The 18263-nt window shown below is 44.9% G+C and overlaps 2 protein-coding genes across 3 annotated transcripts; one reads left to right on the forward strand and one right to left on the reverse strand.

Annotated features, from left to right (window-relative positions):
• Positions 1 to 1207: 1207 nt before the first annotated feature.
• C4H10orf88 (chromosome 4 C10orf88 homolog) lies at positions 1208 to 5925 on the forward strand. Of its 2 annotated transcripts, XM_051616821.1 has the most exons (6): positions 1208 to 1359; positions 1489 to 1683; positions 3147 to 3219; positions 3453 to 3659; positions 4398 to 4867; positions 5368 to 5925. In XM_051616821.1, the coding sequence occupies exons 1-6, from the start codon at positions 1211 to 1213 to the stop codon at positions 5594 to 5596; spliced, it is 1323 nt and encodes a 440-aa protein (XP_051472781.1). In that variant the 5' UTR covers positions 1208 to 1210; the 3' UTR covers positions 5597 to 5925. The 2 variants fall into 2 exon arrangements, with proteins under 2 accessions (XP_051472781.1, XP_051472782.1); XM_051616822.1 differs by lacking the exon at positions 1489 to 1683.
• Positions 5926 to 7236: 1311 nt separating this feature from the next.
• LOC127383572 (CUB and zona pellucida-like domain-containing protein 1) lies at positions 7237 to 15179 on the reverse strand. The gene is made up of 9 exons (XM_051616712.1): positions 15172 to 15179; positions 14175 to 14384; positions 13821 to 14035; positions 12953 to 13103; positions 10994 to 11217; positions 9674 to 9846; positions 8635 to 9020; positions 8071 to 8339; positions 7237 to 7409 (listed from the first exon to the last, which is right to left on the reverse strand). The coding sequence occupies exons 1-9, from the start codon at positions 15177 to 15179 to the stop codon at positions 7237 to 7239; spliced, it is 1809 nt and encodes a 602-aa protein (XP_051472672.1).
• Between the last annotated feature and the right edge of the window lie 3084 nt (positions 15180 to 18263).

The raw sequence follows: 18263 nt of genomic DNA on the forward strand, positions 1-18263 counted from the left end.
CTCTCTCCTGTGTGCTACACCGTTACCAGGCAACACAGAAGGGAGAATTCCATGGCTCCAAGTTTTGCTGTTTTTTTATCAACAAGGCTCTACGAGAGCTTCGTTTTGTTAGAAAAAAAGGGCCCAGCACCCTGAGGGCTGGGGTCCCAAAACCATTTATCCCGTGTGCAACAACCCGACCTGCACACAGGGCAGAGGTAAGGTCTGTATTCCAGTTCTGCACCAGAAGGAGGGGTGGCAAGCCCACAAAGCTAGCACAGCTCCATACAAACACCCATGGCGAATTTATCCCGTTTACAGGCATCAGGCTCTGCCCTTATTTACGCTTCCTGATTAGTAACTTATCCCTACCAGTCTCATTGGTTAATTGCACTCCCTGCCTCTGTTTAAAGGCTCAATGTACTTTTAAATGTGTTCAGTGAGGATCGGTCTTAACCGGGGACCGAGTGTTTCTTGAGTCAGTGATCTTGATTCCCCCCTGTCCTCTTTAGTTTCTGTTGGGTTCTGACCTCACGCCTTGTAGCCCCACGTTCCCTGCCTTGTCCCTCGAGGTTCTTCTTCAGGAGATGGGTGGTTATGAAGGTATGGAAGGCAGAGTGCTCTTATTTCAGTTCTTGTTATTCCTGTAACTCCTTAAGGCTGTTATGTAGGCCTTTTAGACCTTCTGGTGCTTCTGAAGTCTTCCCTTTGTTGTTACCTCTACAGAGGTGGGCTGGGAGAGTTGGGGTGTTCAGCCTGGAGAAGAGAAGGCTCCAGGGAGACCTGAGAGCACCTTCCAGTGCCTGAAGGGGCTCCAGGAAAGCTGGGGAGGGGCTTGGGACAAAGGATTGTAGGGAAAGGACAAGGGGTGATGGTTTTAAACTGGAAGAGGGGAGATTTAGGTTGGACATGAAGAGTAAATTCTTGGCTGTGAGGGTGGTGAGACCCTGGCCCAGGCTGCCCAGAGAAGCTGTGGCTGCCCCATCCCTGGCAGTGTTGAAGGGCAGGTTGGATGGGGCTTGGAGCAACCTGGTTCTGGTGGGAGGTGTCCCTGCCCATGCAGGGGGTTGGAACTCCATGACCTTTCAGCTCCCTCCCTCCCAGAGCAGCCCGCTCCCCTCAGGCTCCCTCAGCGGACGCGCCCGCCGCCGCAGCCGCGCATGCGCGGAGCCCTCCCCGCCGCGCAGGCGCCGGGGCGGGAGCGGGGCTGCGGGGCGGGTGCGGGGCCGCCATGGCGAGCGGCGGGGCGGCGGGGCCCGGGCCCGGGGTCCCGCGGGAGCCGTGCAGCGTGTGGGCGGGCTGCTCGTGGCGCTGCGTGCCGCCGGACGGCCTGGCGCGGGCGCTCTGCCTGCAGCGGGGCGCGGGCGGCGGCGAGGCCAGGTGAGGGGCGGGGGGGGGGAGGAGGGGCGGCCCGCGGGCTCCGCGGAGGGGCCGGGGCCGGGGCGGGAGCGGGGCTGGCGGGGCAACGCGGCCGTGTGGCTTCTTCCCCCCCACCCCCAATCCCCGCAGCTGCCGGGCCGTGCTGGTGGAGAGGCGGGCGGGCGGCGAGGGCGACCCGGCCTGCGTGCTGCAGCTGGAGTGCCGGCCGGCCGGCGCCGCCGGGATGGTGGCCGTGGGCGTCCTGAGCGAGGCCCGCACCATGGAGCTGTACGTGGGCGAGGAGTACTGCGGGACCGGCCGCGGGGAGAGGCAGGCGGCCGCGGGGTGAGTGAGGGGTGCCCGGCGGGGGGCGGGGGGTGCCCGGCGGGGGAATCGCTCCGGGGGCCCCGACGCTGTGTCTGGGCCTCGTCCTGCTGCCGCCGTCCTGCCCCGGGTGTCTGTCAGGTGCCCCTGCTGGCCGGCAGCTGGTGTCCGCAGCGCCGCGGCCCCCCGGCTTGGGCTCGGCAGGGTCCGTGTGAGGCTGCGGTGGCCTGGGGGGACAGCCCGGGGTGCCGGACAGCCCTGGGGGGACAGCCCGGGGTGCCTGACAGCCCCGGTGGGACAGCCCTGAGGTGCCTGACAGCCCTGGGGGGACGTCCTGGGGTGCCTGACAGCCCCGGTGGGACAGCCCCAGTGTGACAGCCCTGGGGTGCCTGACAGCCCTGGTGTGCCTGACAGCCCTGGGGGGACAGCCCTGGTGTGCCTGACAGCCCTGGGGGAACAGCCCCGGTGTGCCTGACAGCCCCGGTGTGACAGCCCTGGGGTGCCTGACAGCCCCGGTGGGATAGCCCTGGGGAGGCAGCCCTGGTGTGCCTGACAGCCCTGGGGGGGCAGCCCTGGTGTGCCTGACAGCCCTGAGAGAACAGCCCGGGGTGCCTGACAGCCCTGGTGTAACTGACAGACAGCCCCGGTGTGACTGACAGCCCTTGTGTAACTGACAGCCCTGGTGTAACTGACAGACAGCCCCGGTGTGACTGACAGCCCTTGTGTAACTGACAGCCCTGGTGTAACTGACAGACAGCCCCGGTGTGACTGACAGCCCTGGTGTAACTGGCAGCCCTGGGGTGCCCCGCACACTTGCTGACACACAGTGCTGCCCCTTTGATTGAGTACGGGGCTGCAGTTCTGCTAGCTCCCTTTCTAATGAGCAAAATTATGAATCCAGTCAGTTACAAAGTGCTGTTCTGAAACTCCCTTGTGTAAGGCTACGGGAGGAGTTAGGACAGGTGCAGGTTTTCTGTGTTGCTTGCTTTTTCTGGACAGCAGCTCTCCTTTAGCTGATCTTTACCACAAGATCTCCTGCCTCTCTGTCATGCAGTAGCCTCAGACTTTAAGGGTGAGAAAGAGATTTGTTTTCACCTTCAGTTCTTCCTCCCGTGCTTTGCCAGGGGAATTTGAAGCAATGTCTTGTCTTTTGTTTTTAAGTCGTTACAGAGCACATCTGCTGCTTAATTAGCTAAATAAAACCAGCCAACTCAGAGCCTCAGGAAAGATGTGTGAATAACCTGCTGAGCCTCAAAAGCTTCTCTGGTAGATGTACATACACATACAGACCCTTTTTTTACATATCTATCTGACAAGATTCAGTAGAAGTTGAATATAAGCATTAAAACTGCTGTACCATGTTAGAAATATGTTCCAGTCAGTCTTGTTTGTTATCTGAATATATACTAATGTAGTCTTATTTCTGTTAAAGAAAAAAGTACTTTCTGTATTGATGCCACAGCTTGTTTATTTTGTTTTTCTAGGGAAACTGAAAAGGTTACTTTATACAAGAAGTACCTTAAGTTTGAGTGCCCTGCAACCTCCTGTAGAATTAAGGTGAGGATTGAACAGAAGAGTTTTCTTTAACTAAGTTGCATTGCTTTTAGTCAAATCACTTGTTTTATACACTTGGATCACTTCATATAATCACTTAAAAGTCTGTTAGGTGGTGCTCTGTCTTGCTAGCAGAGTTCTCTGAGGCTCAAAGAATAGTGCATTGCCCCATACATAGAGAGAAAACACAAAGCTATGATTTTGCTAACCACCATTTGTTTGTCTTCTTGCAACAGCTGCTTTCCATCGGGGATAAACAACGAGTGCTCATCAGTAAAATAATTGTGCAAGTGAAACCAGTGTCTGCAAAACTAACAGCTGATGTGCCTGCACTAGGCTCAAGCATAGATCTGGACAGAGTGCAAACTATAATGGACTCCATGGGATCCAGGTTGTCTCCAGGTGCTCAGCAGCTCATGGACATGGTCCGATGTCAGCAGAAAGTAAGTCATCCTGCTTCTCCACAGAAAGAAATAGTACTGATCTGGGCCTTACCTTCTGGAAGAGTTAAGCATGTTCTAAACTGATTTGGTGGCAAAGATTGTTGACTTTTTTTGTTATTTTTTTTTAACCCACACGTTCTGCCATTTTAATTCTGGTTTAGTTATTGCCACTCCTAAGTGCAGTGAATAAAGATTGTGTGCTCAGGCAATCACTGTGCATACACCAAGCTCAGAGTTAAGAACTCTGTACCATCATCATTTAAAACCTCACTGCCACCCCACTCTCCTTTTGTTCATTTCCATTGCCACTGCTTCTCAAGGATGGTGGGCATGTTCCCTGTAATGTTTGGGGTTGGCTTGTCTCCTTTATTGTTACTAAGAAGGGAAAATGCTCTACAGAGCATTTATTTGATTTAGATCCTAATCCTGCAAAGTAGGCTATTCCAATATAATCCTGAATCTGTCTGATGTGAATGATGTTCAGTTTTGGGCACACAGCATGGTAAGAATGAAGTCAGTGAAACTGTTTTGTTAATTAGTTACTGGCAAGATAACTAACACATAATATGTCCAGGGAAAATATGTCCCTGTGCTTTTCCCTAAGAACATAATTCAGAATGACTTAAAAAATCTTTACACCACACTAGTGGAATGCTGAGTGACGAAGTGTCTGTTGTTACTATTGTATAATTTCCAGTATATTTTAATACTGAATTGTATTGGTTTTGTTCCCACCAGAACAGTTTACCTCTTGGAGACAAACTTAACTGGATCTTTGGGAAAAATTCAGACTTTGGAGGTGGCCCTGCAGTAGATGGGTTGCAGAGTGCAGCTGTTCAGACACGGCCAGATCAACCAGCCAGGGAACCTTTGCCTGTTCAGAATGATGCAACGAGTGAAACAGCGTGTGAAGACTTAAAAACAAGGAGTGATCTGAGCACACAGGTACCTGAAAGAGGGAATGCTTTGGAATCTGACAGACTGAGTCTCCACCCAAACCCATCTGACCTCAGGAGTTATTTGAAAGTCATGGGATCCTTGCACGTGCAGGCACAAGCCAGTGAACCCCCAAGTGTAGCTCATCCACAGGTGCTTCTTCCTTTTCTCCACAACTTGTGCAGTCAGGTGAATCATCTCAGGCTGAAAGATGGTGAAAGGCAGTTTGGCAAAAGTGCAGTGGCTAAAGAGGAAAGCATCCACTGTGTTGGGTAAGTTAAGTTTGGCACGCCTACTAAACTAGCATTTGACTGTGTTTATTGACAAGTTTAAAAAATGAAATTACATAATTAAGCATTTTAGCCCCATTTTTAAAGAATGCAGATGCACAAGTAAAGGATTGCAAAGTTTCACTTGAAACACTTTAGCTGAGAAGAATAAAGTCTACCATGCAGACAGAATTTGAACTCTTGAATATTGTGTGGATTTTGTTACACGTAACTAAGGTGTCTAATGCATAATTGAGCCTTAGAAAAAAGAAGAAGGTTGAAAGAAGATGTCTCCAGACCCTTGCATATTTATTAAACCTGAGATTTAAAATGTGTCAGGCAAGCAAGGTATTTTACTTGTGCTAAAAATCTAATACCTTCTGAAATTTACTGTCTAATAAATGAGGTTTTACATTTAAAAGAAGTTGAAGTGACCAGATCTCTATCATACCCTCTTGTCATTAGAAAGAAGTTACACTTACTCTCCCATTTTCTCTTTTCAGAGTAGAACAGCAGCCTATTTGCTCCTATTTGGAAAAGATAATCTCCAAAAATATGGATCTGATGGAGAAAAAACTAATGGACTATATTGATCATCAAATCCAGACTCTTCAGACACATATAGATAATAAAATGGTTCTCCTGATGGACTTGATTCAGAACTCAAAGCCAAACAAAATTTCACAAGCTCACTGTGATTCTAATGAGGGGCTCTCTAATGGAGAGAGGTAGATGTGTATAGATATGTAAGTACTTTAAGGGCAATTACACTTTACAGAGCTCAGTATTTATGGAGTAATAACTGTAAAGAAACCTCAGTGTTGTTAATTTGCATTTTGTTACTGTAATTCTATCCACTATTGTACACAGTTGTTAGTTTTTATCAAGGATCTTAAGAATGTGTGGGTTTTTTGCTAAATATAAGACTTTTGTATGCCCTTTGTGGGTTATTTATGTAAAAAGCATTGCTAAAAGCTGTATGAAACACTTTCCCAGTTTCAGTTTGGACAATAGAGAAGTACTCTAAATAAACTGAGTTACAGCTTATTTTTTTACCTGCATGTGATCAGTTCACTCTTTTGTTGTACGTGTAACTTGTTACCAGTAGAACAGAATGTAGTTTCCTTGTGCTTTTGGTTTCTTTTGATGGCATCCCTGTTGAAGATGATGGTTGCTCCATCTAGGAGGAAGAGTAGTACTGGCATTGCCTGACTTAAACTGTTTAAGGAGGCAGGTTTAGAGAGACAGGCTACCTTGAACCTCAGCCTGGGTTTTGTGAAAGCCTTGCTGGCTCTACAGGCACCTAAGTTAGGAATCTAGGTTCCTTAAGTGGCATGGAAAACAAGACTGTCGTGTTACTTTTTTTCTTCCTAAAGTAACAGACTGAAACAGGAACAACTGAAATGAGTGTGTACTTGGCAGGCTGGTATTTATCCATGTTTTGTTATCCTAAGAAATGTGAGTACTTCATTCGTGGTTCCTCTCAGGGGGACTTTGTTGCCAGGTAGGATCTGCTGGGGTAGGTAGGATCTGCTGCCTTGCACCAGCCTTAGGCCAGCACAGGAGCCTTATTGCATCATATTTATTTTCACCCTTGGGGATCAGTTCTGCTGTCATGTGGGGAAGTAGAAGCGTGACCCGAAGTCTCTCTTTTGTTGAAAGGTCAAGCTTCATACTTCATTCTGTTTATTACTCTTTGAATTCTGGGGTGCACTGTTTGACTTGGACTGTAGAGAGGCTTAATGGTCAACTTCTAAGTTGGGTGCAGAGACATTGGCTGTATTGGGTGTCTTGAAATACACTTTGCAAAAGCCATGGATGGAGAAGCAAGCGTTGACTCACAGGCAGCCCAGGTATGTACAGTCCAGAATCTTTAGTCTGCCTGTTACTTTCTGTTCCAGGAAAACTGGTCTTTTGAAGACTGTCACATCTTGACAGTAGCCACACAGGAGTAGATTTTGAAGTGAGGATAGTTTGCTTTGAACAGGTATCTTGCAGTTGTCCCTCAGCTTAACTCATGCCAGGTGCAGTTTCAAAGTGGTTTGAAAGGATAAAAGGAGAATTCTTTTTTTTTTCCTAAGAAAAAGTGACCTAAATTATCTTGTACTTTACAAGTCACTTTACACCTGTCGTGTTAGTTTTTAGATGCTAAGGAACATCCTGAGGTAGACACCTTCATTTTCAGCTCAGTTATTTATGATAGAATACTAGGTTAAGAGGGTTTTTAAAATTAAAAATGTTGAACTACTTTTCCAAGCATGGTTGTGTTCTAAGGCTGCTGGTTTATTGATTTTTGGTTGGTTTGGGTTTTTTCCCCTCTATTCTTTTTGGGTGAATAGAAGTTGACACAACTTCAGGATATCCTGAAGGAGTTAATATGAGCTCTGGATTTTTTGGTAGCCATGTCCTGCTTGGCGTTTGTGATACTTCAGTATCACAGCTACCACAATGATAATATTTGAAATTAAAACCACAAAGGAAAGAGTGTAGAAGTTGTACTGTTGCAGGTTTGGCATTTCTTCAGCATCTGCTCTAGTGAGGGATTCTGTGTGGAGAAAAAAAAATAAAGTGGGGTGTTTAAAGTCTTGAACACCATGTCATTTCACTGGAAATTAAATAAGCATTTGTTGGTTCTTAGGGGATGATCTGCACTGATTGCAAACTCTGTAGTGCTGAAGAGCTGTAAGAATTTGTAATAAAACAGCAGTGCAGGGGAACACCACAATGTTCACAAATTCCTTGGCATCGCTGTAGCCAAGTTCCTGCCAGGCTGTGCTGTCCTTGTCTCTAGAGCTGGGTAGATGGGAGACGTTGCTGAAGCAAAGTTGAGCGAAAAAGAAACTCATGATTCTGACCCTGTGCCTTCTCATGGTTTAACTAGCTGGACCTTGGTAAAACTCAAAGTAACGTTGGAGAATCCGAGATCTTCTCCTGCCATTCATAACTCTGAATGCCTGGTCAGATCCTGCATCCACTACTTCTGTAAGAATGAGGGAGTTCTGCTTTTTCTACCTGAAAGAGCACACCTTAATCCAAAACACCATCAGTCTGCCAGTTCCACAAGTACTTCTGCCACCTCACAAAACACAAACTCCCTCGAGCCTGTTGCTCTGATGCTGCGTCAGGTTTGAACTAGTGGAACACAGCTCATAGATTTACACTAGGGAGGAGCTTAGTCAGATCCTTCCTTGATGTGTCCTTCTTACCTGAGTGACCAGCAGACCTCAGGTCTCTCTTCAGGCGGATGGGACCTACTACAGTATTAGTTTTCCACGTGTGTGTAGGAAGAGCTCTTTTTTGCCTGGAGACACAGCCCTGGGTACAGCGGGACTCTGTGGCGTTGCTGTCACAGATGACAATGTCACACTGAAGGTAAACGGAGGGGAAGCTCCGCAGGAACCTGAAGGCATTAAATTTGAACCTTCCATAGTGCTTAAGTGGTGGGTAGGTCACCACTGTGTCATCTTTCTTGCAGCTGCAAGAGAATTGACAGAGCTGTTAAGAGTCCACATGCAATAATAATTCTTGCTAACTACTGTTAATTGTAGCTGCAGCATTACTTTGATGGGTGAGCAAGGATGGGCTTTTTTCCTCAACCTGGTGCTTGTTTTCCCTAACTCTGTTTATAATTCCATGCAATTTAGCTTCCAACCACAGTCTGCCAAAGAAGGTAAGTGGAAGAGAAACAAAAATAAAAACTCTGGTTGACATTTAGATTGTCTTTCCTCACCTACAAAAGAGACAGTAACGAAATGACTCTTGAGTCTTACCCGCTTCTGATTAAGTCATATGTTGGGGATCCAAAATCAGCTTGTGGAGATGCTATACAGGTATCAACAAACACCAGAAGATTTGGGTCAGTGGAATGAAGGCTGACTTGAGCAAAAAGGTTCTGGTTCAAGTCTACGTAATACGGGGACTGATGTACAGGCTGGGAGAATGAGTCTGAGTCGTAGAATGACATGCTGACGTTGTAACTTCCCGTGGCAGTTGTGTTCTGGATGACATTGTTTTTGGTGATGTAAATGACTTCTAAGGTTGAATTGTTTTCCATTTTGCATTTTGCAATGATCTCTATGTTCTTTTGACGAGTGATAACGCTGCCAGTTGCAGAGAGAGAGATGATGTTGGTGTAAGTGATGCTGTGACCTTCATCCTGCAAAAGGCATCACAGGAAGTGCTCAGTTGGGATTTAGATGAGCAGTGCAGCTAAAAGCAGTTGTACTGAAGATGCCAAACCACCCAGCTATGCTCATCAGAGGCTCAAGATACCTTTGGAATATGAACCAAATTGCGACCGAGAAACCATTATCAACCCTCCTATTTTTTCATAACGCTGAACCAACCCATACAGCACAAAGGTTAAGGAATAGTGCATGGAATGTGGGAAGCCTCAAAGCCATGCTTCAGTCACCCTTATCAAAACAATGCAATGAACTGGCTCTTGGGAATCTTCACAGCTTAGGGTTTCTCCGCTTCCTTGTGACTCCAGGATGAGCACCAGCAGAGGATGTTTAAGTTGCATATCTAACACTGAGCTACTTCTGATAACCTGGGTTGGAGAGGGGATGAAATATTTGGGGTTAATTTGTGTGGACTCTCCTGGGCTTCCTTTGAAAGCCTCATGGATCTTCAGGGGTCTTAAAGAGGAAAAATGTTTTACTTCAAGATTGGAAACATGCATCGGGGTGAGCAAAGTGAAAGGGAATCTGTTAGCTTGTTTGCATGCTAGTCATTAACTGCTTCCACAAGTTCTTGTCATCCATAAGCTATTGTTGGTTTTTCATGGAGTATTTTTCCCCCCATTACCTTTTTAGTTGTTCCACAGCTGGCTAATGGGAAGGAAAAGATCACTGAATCTGTTACAAGTGGACGGCAAGATGGATCATTCAGCTGTAGCTGAGTTTCATTATAACCAAGGGACGCCAGATAAGACTTGCTCAGAACAATTTTCATGCTCTCTGAAGTGCAGGTAAGGAATGCTGCCATTGAAAAAAAAACCCAGAAGAAAACACATTACCACAAGCTGTGCTGCAGTTGTTTCTCACATAGCCTAGATTCTTTAATCTGTTGCATGGCTCTTGATTGTCAGTCTGAAACTACTCGTGCACATTTGAGGCCGTGCAGAAATTGGGACTAAGTTTTGTGCTTGAGTTGAAAAAATGTTAGATAAGCAAAGCCATGTAATAATACCCTGAAAGCTTAATTTTAAACCCAGTAACACAGAGAATGAATTGTAGCCTTTATACAAGGGAAAAGGAATCAAAGTGCTAGTGCAGAATGGTGGGGTGAGGAAAGTGATTTATGGCAGACATGGAGGTTTAGAGGCTCACTTTCCACCTGGGTGAATGAGAAAATGAGCACAGGAGCAGATGGTACCAGTAAGGAAATCGTTTCCAGCTCTGAGGGAAAGGAAACTGCCACACATCTAAACAAAAACATTTCACCAGTCACAGTTTTGTCTTTACATCTCTAGGATGGTAACAGTGCTTGTTTTGCCCAAAAGAAGGGAAAACTCAGGTTTTCAGTGGTGCCAGCCAGAAAAAGGACCAAGAAGTGAAAGAACAGGCTTTCTTTTGCAGATGGTCAGGGAATAACTTATGCTCTATAGATGAGACTAATGTGGGATTTTGGTATGTAAAAAGGGTTGATGGATACCAATAAAAAGATTTGAATACTCAGTATCAATCATCAGTTATTTTTGATAGGTATAAAGGGAAGAATTGTATGTGAGAATAGGAATCACAGAATCATAGAATGGTGAAGATTGGAAGGGACCTTAAAGATCAGCAGGTTCCAACCTCCCTGCTATGAGCAGGGACACCTCACACCAGACCAGGCTGCACAAGCCTCATCCAACCTGCCCTTGAACACCTCCAGGGATGGGGCTTCCACAGCCTCCCTGGACAACCTGTTCCAGCACCTTCCTGCCCTCATGGTGAAGAATTTCTTCCTGATGTCTCACCTAAGTCTCCCCTCCTTCAGTTTTCATCCATTGCCCCTTGTCTTCTCACTACAAGCCCTTGTCCAAAGCCCCTCCCCAGCTTTCCTGCAGCCCCTTCAGGCACTGGAAGGTGCTTTACGGTCTCCCTGGAAGCAGCATCCTCTTCAGGTAGCAAGTGTACTTACTGTCAGGCTCCACTGGGGCTGGCAGGGGAACACTGGTGTACTGAGCAGAAAACCCTCTGTAGGAGTTGGCATAGTCTGTAGACAGCACAAGTGTCATCAGGTTTGAGGAAGATTCAAATGTGGGCTGAGTACGACCACACACTTTCCCTATTAAGCCAGTGTTGGTGGCAAGGCCATCGTAGACAGCTGTGAAGTCAAAGCGGCAGGTTTTGTCAAGTTCCAGGCTGGAGAGGGAGAGAAAAACAATTGCAGGGAAATCTGAGTGGAGAGAGCACTGCTTATACTGGATAGACACAGAGTCTGATGAGTTCCAGTCAGCTGAAATGTAAGAGAGTAAAAGAATACATAATAGACATTATTAAGGCCAAGTGGAATATGGGAAACCTCTAAAGGTAAGAAAGACTTAGGAGTGTGATTCTGCTCCCAGTGAGGTATCATTTTGCTGTTTCAAGAAGCTGCATCAGTTTTTTTTTTTAACTCTGATGCTGTAGATATATATTGATGGCTACTTATTTACTAAAGATAACCATACATTCGAATACACACATAAATAGTATCTTAAAATGAAAAGCTTTTAAAGTGTAGAGTGGATTTATGCAGGCCTCTGAAACCTCTTGTCTTTGGCACCAGAGCAAAAGGCCTTTTTCTCCATCTGCATGAGAGCTCATCTCAGCACTTGCCACCCTTGACCAAAAGCACCAGCTGTTGTGTGGTGGGTGGATCCCTCCAAAAGAACATCTCTGTTCCTGAATCAGCAGTTGGACCCTGGCCAGGACTGGTGAGAACCACACTGTGCAGAGTTCATCATCTCAGAGGGCAGTGGTCAAGGTAAGGATTTCCTATAGAATTCTATACCTTTCATACTGCATTTTATACATATTTAGTTTATATATATATATGCGTGTATCTATGTATGTATGTATAAACTTTCCAATATCTGAAGGGGACCTACAAGAAAGCTGGGGCAGGGCTTTTTACACAGGTGTGTAGTGAGAGGGCAAGGGGCAATGGATTGAACCTTAAAGAGGGGAGATTCAGGTTGGACATGAGGAAAATGTTCTTTCCTGTGAGAGTGTTGAGATGCTGGAACAGGTTGTCCAGGGAGGTTGTGGCTCCCTGGAAGTGTTCAAGGCCAGGTTGGATGGGGCCATGAGCAACATGGTTTAGTGGGAGGTGTCCCTGCCCGTGCAGGGGGGTTGGAACTAGATGATCTTCAAGGTCTCTTCCAACCCAAACCAGTCTGTGATTCTATGTGTTTATACAGCCTCGTGCAGTTTGAATGTCTCAAGAAATGTTCTTGAAAATACTGCCCTTTGAATGCCCTTGATCTTGAGACTTTCCTCTCTGCACAGCATCAACTGATGCAGGAAAAGCCAAAAAAGGGCCACCAGCCCACTACAAGTAGGAGACCAACCCTGATGAAGAGCAATATGGGTCAGGAAAGTCCATGCCAGTGTAGTTTCCTTATGCTAATGCATCCATTAGCATTTATACTTGGCAGTACTTAGGCCAGTGCTTTGCTGTCTTCTTTGCCCATCAGCCAGCAAGACTGAGGAGGACTTTGGGAAGTATTTGCTTTATTCTTTCTTGAGCCTCAGTTCTAAATTGCAATTGCAGTGCTCGTGGTGTTTTTAAACATGTCCCTTATGTAGCAAAAGCTTTGTTTATACAGATGGGTTTAAATTCAGATGAGTCAGGCTGGCTTAAAATACACCTACACCTCCTGGCTAGTCACCTGAAATGCTTTCTGCATGGCACCAGTTGGCACTGCAGCAGCTACAGGGTAATGTATACAGATGTGGAACACATGGCAATTCATTCATCATAAGAGTCAACAAAGCAGATTTGTTTTACAAGATGTTCTACAAGTCTGAAAGCACACTTCTGCTTCCTGTGCTTAAAGATATGCTTTTAAGCTGAGTGAAAGAAAAGCAACAGAGCATTAGGGCATTTACTCACAAAAAGTCCTGGAACTGTAGTTTTATCTTAGAGTTTTTTGCTGTTTCTATGTGCCAGACACAGTATGTAAACTCAGGGTAAGGTGCTGGGTAGTTGGGACTGGTAATTGTCCCATTGGGACCAGTTAATTCTCCCCCACAATTTTCATTTTCTGAAAAGAAGAGTTAGATATATTGATAACATAATAGTATATAGAATGAGCCATAAAAATCAATCAGAGGTCTGAAGTTATGTCACTAGCAGGATTGTTTCTTTAGGATTCCCTTTGGAAATGATTCAAGGTACTAAAGAGTGAACTTCTATAGAGAATTTCAGGACAGGTGGATGTTACAAAATTAAGCCTGTTGCTAGCATGGTCTGTCTGTGAGACACAGTGTAATGACATCTGAGATGGCTGTAGGTGAGTTAGCTTTGGTACTGTGAACAATTTATTTACATCTCTATTTTGGGTAAGTCAGGTGCCATCTTGAAAAAAATGGTAATTAAGATATTGCACCAACCAAAAGAGACTTTTTATTAGAGAAATCTGCGATGCCTTGGTCCTGATCTGTGTGGGAAGTGCAAAATCTTCAAGTTTGACAGAGATTCTACCTGATAGACAAAGGCAAAATAAAATCAACTCAATGGAAACCTCAGAAATACAAACGTAGACTAGAAATGGGCCACGATGTTTCAGCAGCAAAGTTAAAACTGCTCTTGTTTTGCTGTCTCTTTCACTGATTTCCCCCCACACCATTGTCTAAGGCCTGGAGAACCGAGTGAGACTAATTCAAGTTTCTGTTCGTAGGCTGTAATTGCAATCCTAAACCTTCCCTTAATGGGAAAGTTTCTTTTAGTGATGCAATCCAAATGGTTTTTAATGACTTACTTGCTTCAGCTGGAAAGAAGTAATAGTAGACGAAGAAGCTTCGTGCAAAAGCTGCAGAGTTTGTTGTTATGAGAAAAGTTAAACTGTCTGAAGATGAATGAAGTACTGGGACTGCATCAGTGTCGTTACATACTTGTCCAAGAAGAGGTGAATTAGTTGAGGGACCATCATATATTTTAATACTTTCAGTTTCACAGCTTGAAGAAGGAGCAAATCTATTGAAAAAAGAAACAAACCACAAGAACTCACAGTGTGGAGTCCCCAGCACAGGCTCAGTACAGGGGAATATCTGGAGGCAATATTGTGATCTGATGGAAGGAAAACAGCACAAAGGCTTCTGGAGGAAATACTTACTGAAAGTAGGAGAAAACCAGCCTAATTGTTTGATTTACATTCCTCTGAATCTGCCAGACACAGGTTGCATTTGCATTTAGGTCAATCCTGAACGCTTTGTTGAGGTCGTGCAGGGAAGCCCCACAGCGAGGAGCACCTACTGGAGAAGAGCAGCAAGACAAAACAACTTCCAAGGATCTCTGAAGCTGCAATAATGTTTTATCCTCCACTCTGCAAAGAAGCTGGGAAAGCTCATCATGGAACAGACGTGCAAAATTTTATCCTATTTTGTTTTGTTTGTTCATGTTTTTTTTTTTTTTCATTTCTTTTACTCCAGTTTATGAAGCCTGAAGAACCAAATAGTATAATAATATCATTTGTCTAGCACCAGAGCTAAGGGAACACATCACAGATGAAGCCAGTGGCAAACCTGAAAACACCAAGTGACTTGGGACACCTCAGCAACTCTCTTCTGCAAGGATGTCACCACATGAACTTCAGGGCTCTCCTGTCTTCCTCCTGTTTTCCTAAACATCACTGAATCCTGTTCTAATATTCAGCCCTTTTGCTTAAAAGCATTTGGGAACCTATGCTCAGGGAATGAAAAATGCTCTTCAGGTTTGACCCTCTAAAGGACTATGCATAGGATGACTGTACATTTACTGCTGCAAACAATTCTGCACCTAAGGAGGTGCTAGAGGGCTGTACATTTTGGAAGAGGGTTAGGGTGAGATACTTTCTTGCAATGCAATAGCTTACAGGTCTGGAATGAAAACAGTAAGTTGTGGTTTTGAAACAAAAGAGCTGGCTCTTTGCATGTGGATCTTTGCTGCAGGGTGATGTGGATTTGAAAGAAAGCAGTAAAACGGGTCAAATCCATGAAAGAAGAAGCCCTCGGTAGGCAGGGAACACAAAGACAGCTCTTCCTCTCTGGCTCAGGAAGTCTTGAACCACATTTGTTGCTGACTGGGAGAGCATTCTGGGGAAGTGTCATGCAGCATTGTATCCATATTCTTACCTGAACATCCTCTGTTGACTAGTACTGGGCTCAGGATGTGGGGTGAGCTGGACTTTAACCCAGTTCTCTTACAAAAAACCCCAACAAACTAACCATGGGTGACATCACTTAATGATGCTAGTAAGTTATGAAGTAGTTGCAGAAATGGCCATTGTATGGGAAATTTTAGAGGTTTGTAATCCAGTTTGAGCATAAGGTCTTCTTTCTACTTTAATACTGATCTAAAACTTAATCATCTAAAAAACAGCTGGAAGAATTTCCTGTACAGTGCATGCAGTCCCGGATAAAAAATTCAGGCTTTCTGATAAACTCCAGAGGGAAAAGGAAGTTTTAGGAGAGACCTTTCTCATCGTGTATGAAACCTCCCAGTTTTAAGAGCATTAGAAGGGCAGCTTTGCCCTGCTCTCCCTCTTCATTCCTCTGGGTTGTTCTGTGGGCAGGCACCACTGGAGCAGCCCTGCAGCAGCAGTTCCTTTTCCTACAGTGCTTACCCACCATTAATCAGGTAAATTGCAGACTGGAGCACAGAATGTTGATCCCAAATCAAGCAACAAATTACTAGATTGCTTCTGATTGAACAGAGGCAAAATGAGCAAACCTTTTAAAAAGCAGCTGTTTCCCAGTTAAGCCCCTTTACTCCTGTTACTTCAGTACAGTATTAATTTATAAACACAAATTTCCATTCTGGAGTAGAATATCTTCAAAATCAAGTTCTTAAGTTAAAAAAAAATTGCCATGGGGAATAATATATTGCAATTTATTTTATTATTATTATTTTAATTTACCATTTTAAACACTTGCTGGCACATCTGGCTGTTACAGTTGTGCAGCAGTGCATCAAAATAGAGGTTATTTTTAACACGTCTCCCTTCAGTTGCCTGCAAAATACCTATTGTGCAAAAATTAATAACATTTCACAGGTGAAAAATAGGCTGGATTTCCATACCTGTGGATTCTATTGAGTTGTTTCCAGCCAGAACTAGGGCAGCTAGGAGAGGCAGGAGGAGGAGCTCTGTGAGCAACAGCATGTTGGTGGCATCTGGGGAGGTCAGGCTTTGCTAACTTTTATACCTCCTGTTCTTTCATAATCGTCTTGTATTTCATGGCATCAGGGAGGGAGGGCTTAATCTCTTGGTTACTGTTTCTTTTTAAGAGATATAAATGAGAATGTAACAGGTGTGCCCCTTTTTTTTTTTTTTTTTTTAGTATGTACTATGTGGAGTTAATTTGTCTTTTGTCAGCACTTGTGGGTTTAAAGCACAATTTTTTCAGCTGATTTCTTTGAGGATCTTTTGTGGTGTGTTGGCAGAAGCAGGAATATTCTGGAAGCTGCCAGACTCTCTTGGGAGACACACTCAGCAGTTTGCTCTTAGGAGTTTGGGTTTTGCCACCTTCATTTTCATACCTCTCCCTTTTTGTTGGACTGGGCAAATAACTCCTTGTCCTGGCTGAGGACTCCTCAGGTTGTAAAATGTGACTGTCAGAGTTGTCGTGAGGAACAATTTCCTGTTGCTGAAGCATTTGAACAAGACCAGATTTGTGTTAATCACAGATTTAAAAGGTTGCCCTGCAATGACTTTGCAAATAAAACTTCCTTACTCCAACTGGAGAAGCTACAAAAAAAGAGGAATCAGCCTTTCCTTCCCGAGGTAAGGAAACAAGCACAGTCCCAAGAGCCTCGGTTCCTTCTAGTACCAGTGTCTGTTCCAATGTATTTGTGTTACTTTGTCTGTCTTTCCCTAAGGACCAAAGCTCTTGAAATCCAGACTGGTTCCTCCTGCAGCAGCAGGTGCCCAATCTTTAAAGGCCTGGGAGGCAGTGGCAGTGCCACAGCTGCACAGTTCCCTGGCCTTGGCTGGGGCTGTGCCTGGATCTGCCTGGCTTCTCCCAGGAGCCTGCCTGGCTCATTCTTTCCACTACAGAGAGCAGGTATCCCACAGCTGTGCAAACACCCCTGCTTTCAAGTTTACTAGAAAGTCAAATTGCAACCTTCTTGAAACAATTTCAGGTACTTTTCTTTCATGCAAGCAATATTTTTGTTACAAAATATATATATATATGTATTTTTCCCCATTAGATCCAAAGTGAAATGTGATGCTTCTTTAATGATCTTATATTTCTAATCTCAGACCTTCTTTAAAACAATCATCTCTACAATTTTTAACTCACTTTAAGGCTTTTAATGCAACACTGTTTTCTTCATGACAATGTGGTTATACTGCTTTTAATGTCGTGGAGGCACTGAATACCTGTCTAAAGATGGGTGAATTCCCTTTAGCTTCTGGAAATGCTAAATTTGCATTTACTCTGTAGAGCTTTTCATTTCTTAAACCCACACTCATACTTACAAGGAATTTTCAAATGCTACCATTAGTTTTGTAGACCTTTAATCTGTGAATTTGTGTTCAGCCCTGCCAGTCAATTCTGTGTCCATCAGGAATGAGGAAAAAAATGCCTGTGGTTGTGGTGATGTACTCTGGTAGTTACAGGTTGGTGGTCAAACTGTTTTTAATTGCTTGTATATAAATGATGATGACATTTTGTTGTGCTGGAGGTGATGTGAAGGGACTGGACCCATAAGCCTGGTGTTTCTGAAGGGCTCAGCCCCTCCTCACACTTGTGGTTGGCAGCTTCTGCACAGACAAGGAGCATCTCCTGCTGCTCCATGTGCTGGTACTGCAAAGCTGAAACTCCAAACTGTTTGTCAAATCTTGTGCCCCAAGCCCGTGGTCAGACAGTGTGATGCGTTCAGGTATCAGGTGATGCTGAAATATTAATGGCCTGCTTTGATTTTCCTCCCCTGCCTTTAAAGAAGGTAGCCAGGGTGTCTTCACAAAAGTCCTTCGAGATGAGAAGAGTACAGAGGGTGTTTGACAATAGCAGATCCTCAGAGCAAATTAGTGTGTTTTAGTACAAAGGAATAAGGATTCAGCTGTTGTGACACTGTTATGTACAGGCACTTTCTCTGCCCGCAGCTGGGAGTGTGACAAGCAGGGAAAAGGTGATTTCAAGCACTTGGAAATCATTACCAGTGAGGAGCAGAGCAGCAGGGTTATGAGTGTGATGGAGTTTGGTATGAACTAAGTATGATT

Source organism: Apus apus, chromosome 4 (assembly GCF_020740795.1).
Source record: "Apus apus isolate bApuApu2 chromosome 4, bApuApu2.pri.cur, whole genome shotgun sequence".
NCBI classification, from domain to species: domain Eukaryota; kingdom Metazoa; phylum Chordata; class Aves; order Apodiformes; family Apodidae; genus Apus; species Apus apus.

Bases quoted from the DNA above. Each gene is read 5' to 3' on its own strand.
- LOC127383572 (XM_051616712.1), bottom strand. The intron at 9,847-10,993 runs GTAAGTACACTT...TTTCAATGGCAG, and splicing joins AGCCCCAGTGGAGCCTGACA to CATTCCTTACCTGCACTTCA. The intron at 8,340-8,634 runs GTAAGACTCAAG...ATTCTCTTGCAG, and splicing joins TATGACTTAATCAGAAGCGG to CTGCAAGAAAGATGACACAG.
- C4H10orf88 (XM_051616821.1), top strand. From the start codon at position 1,211: ATGGCGAGCGGCGGGGCGGCGGGGCCCGGGCCCGGGGTCCCGCGGGAG. The intron at 1,360-1,488 runs GTGAGGGGCGGG...CAATCCCCGCAG, and splicing joins GCGGGCGGCGGCGAGGCCAG to CTGCCGGGCCGTGCTGGTGG. The intron at 3,660-4,397 runs GTAAGTCATCCT...TGTTCCCACCAG, and splicing joins TGGTCCGATGTCAGCAGAAA to AACAGTTTACCTCTTGGAGA.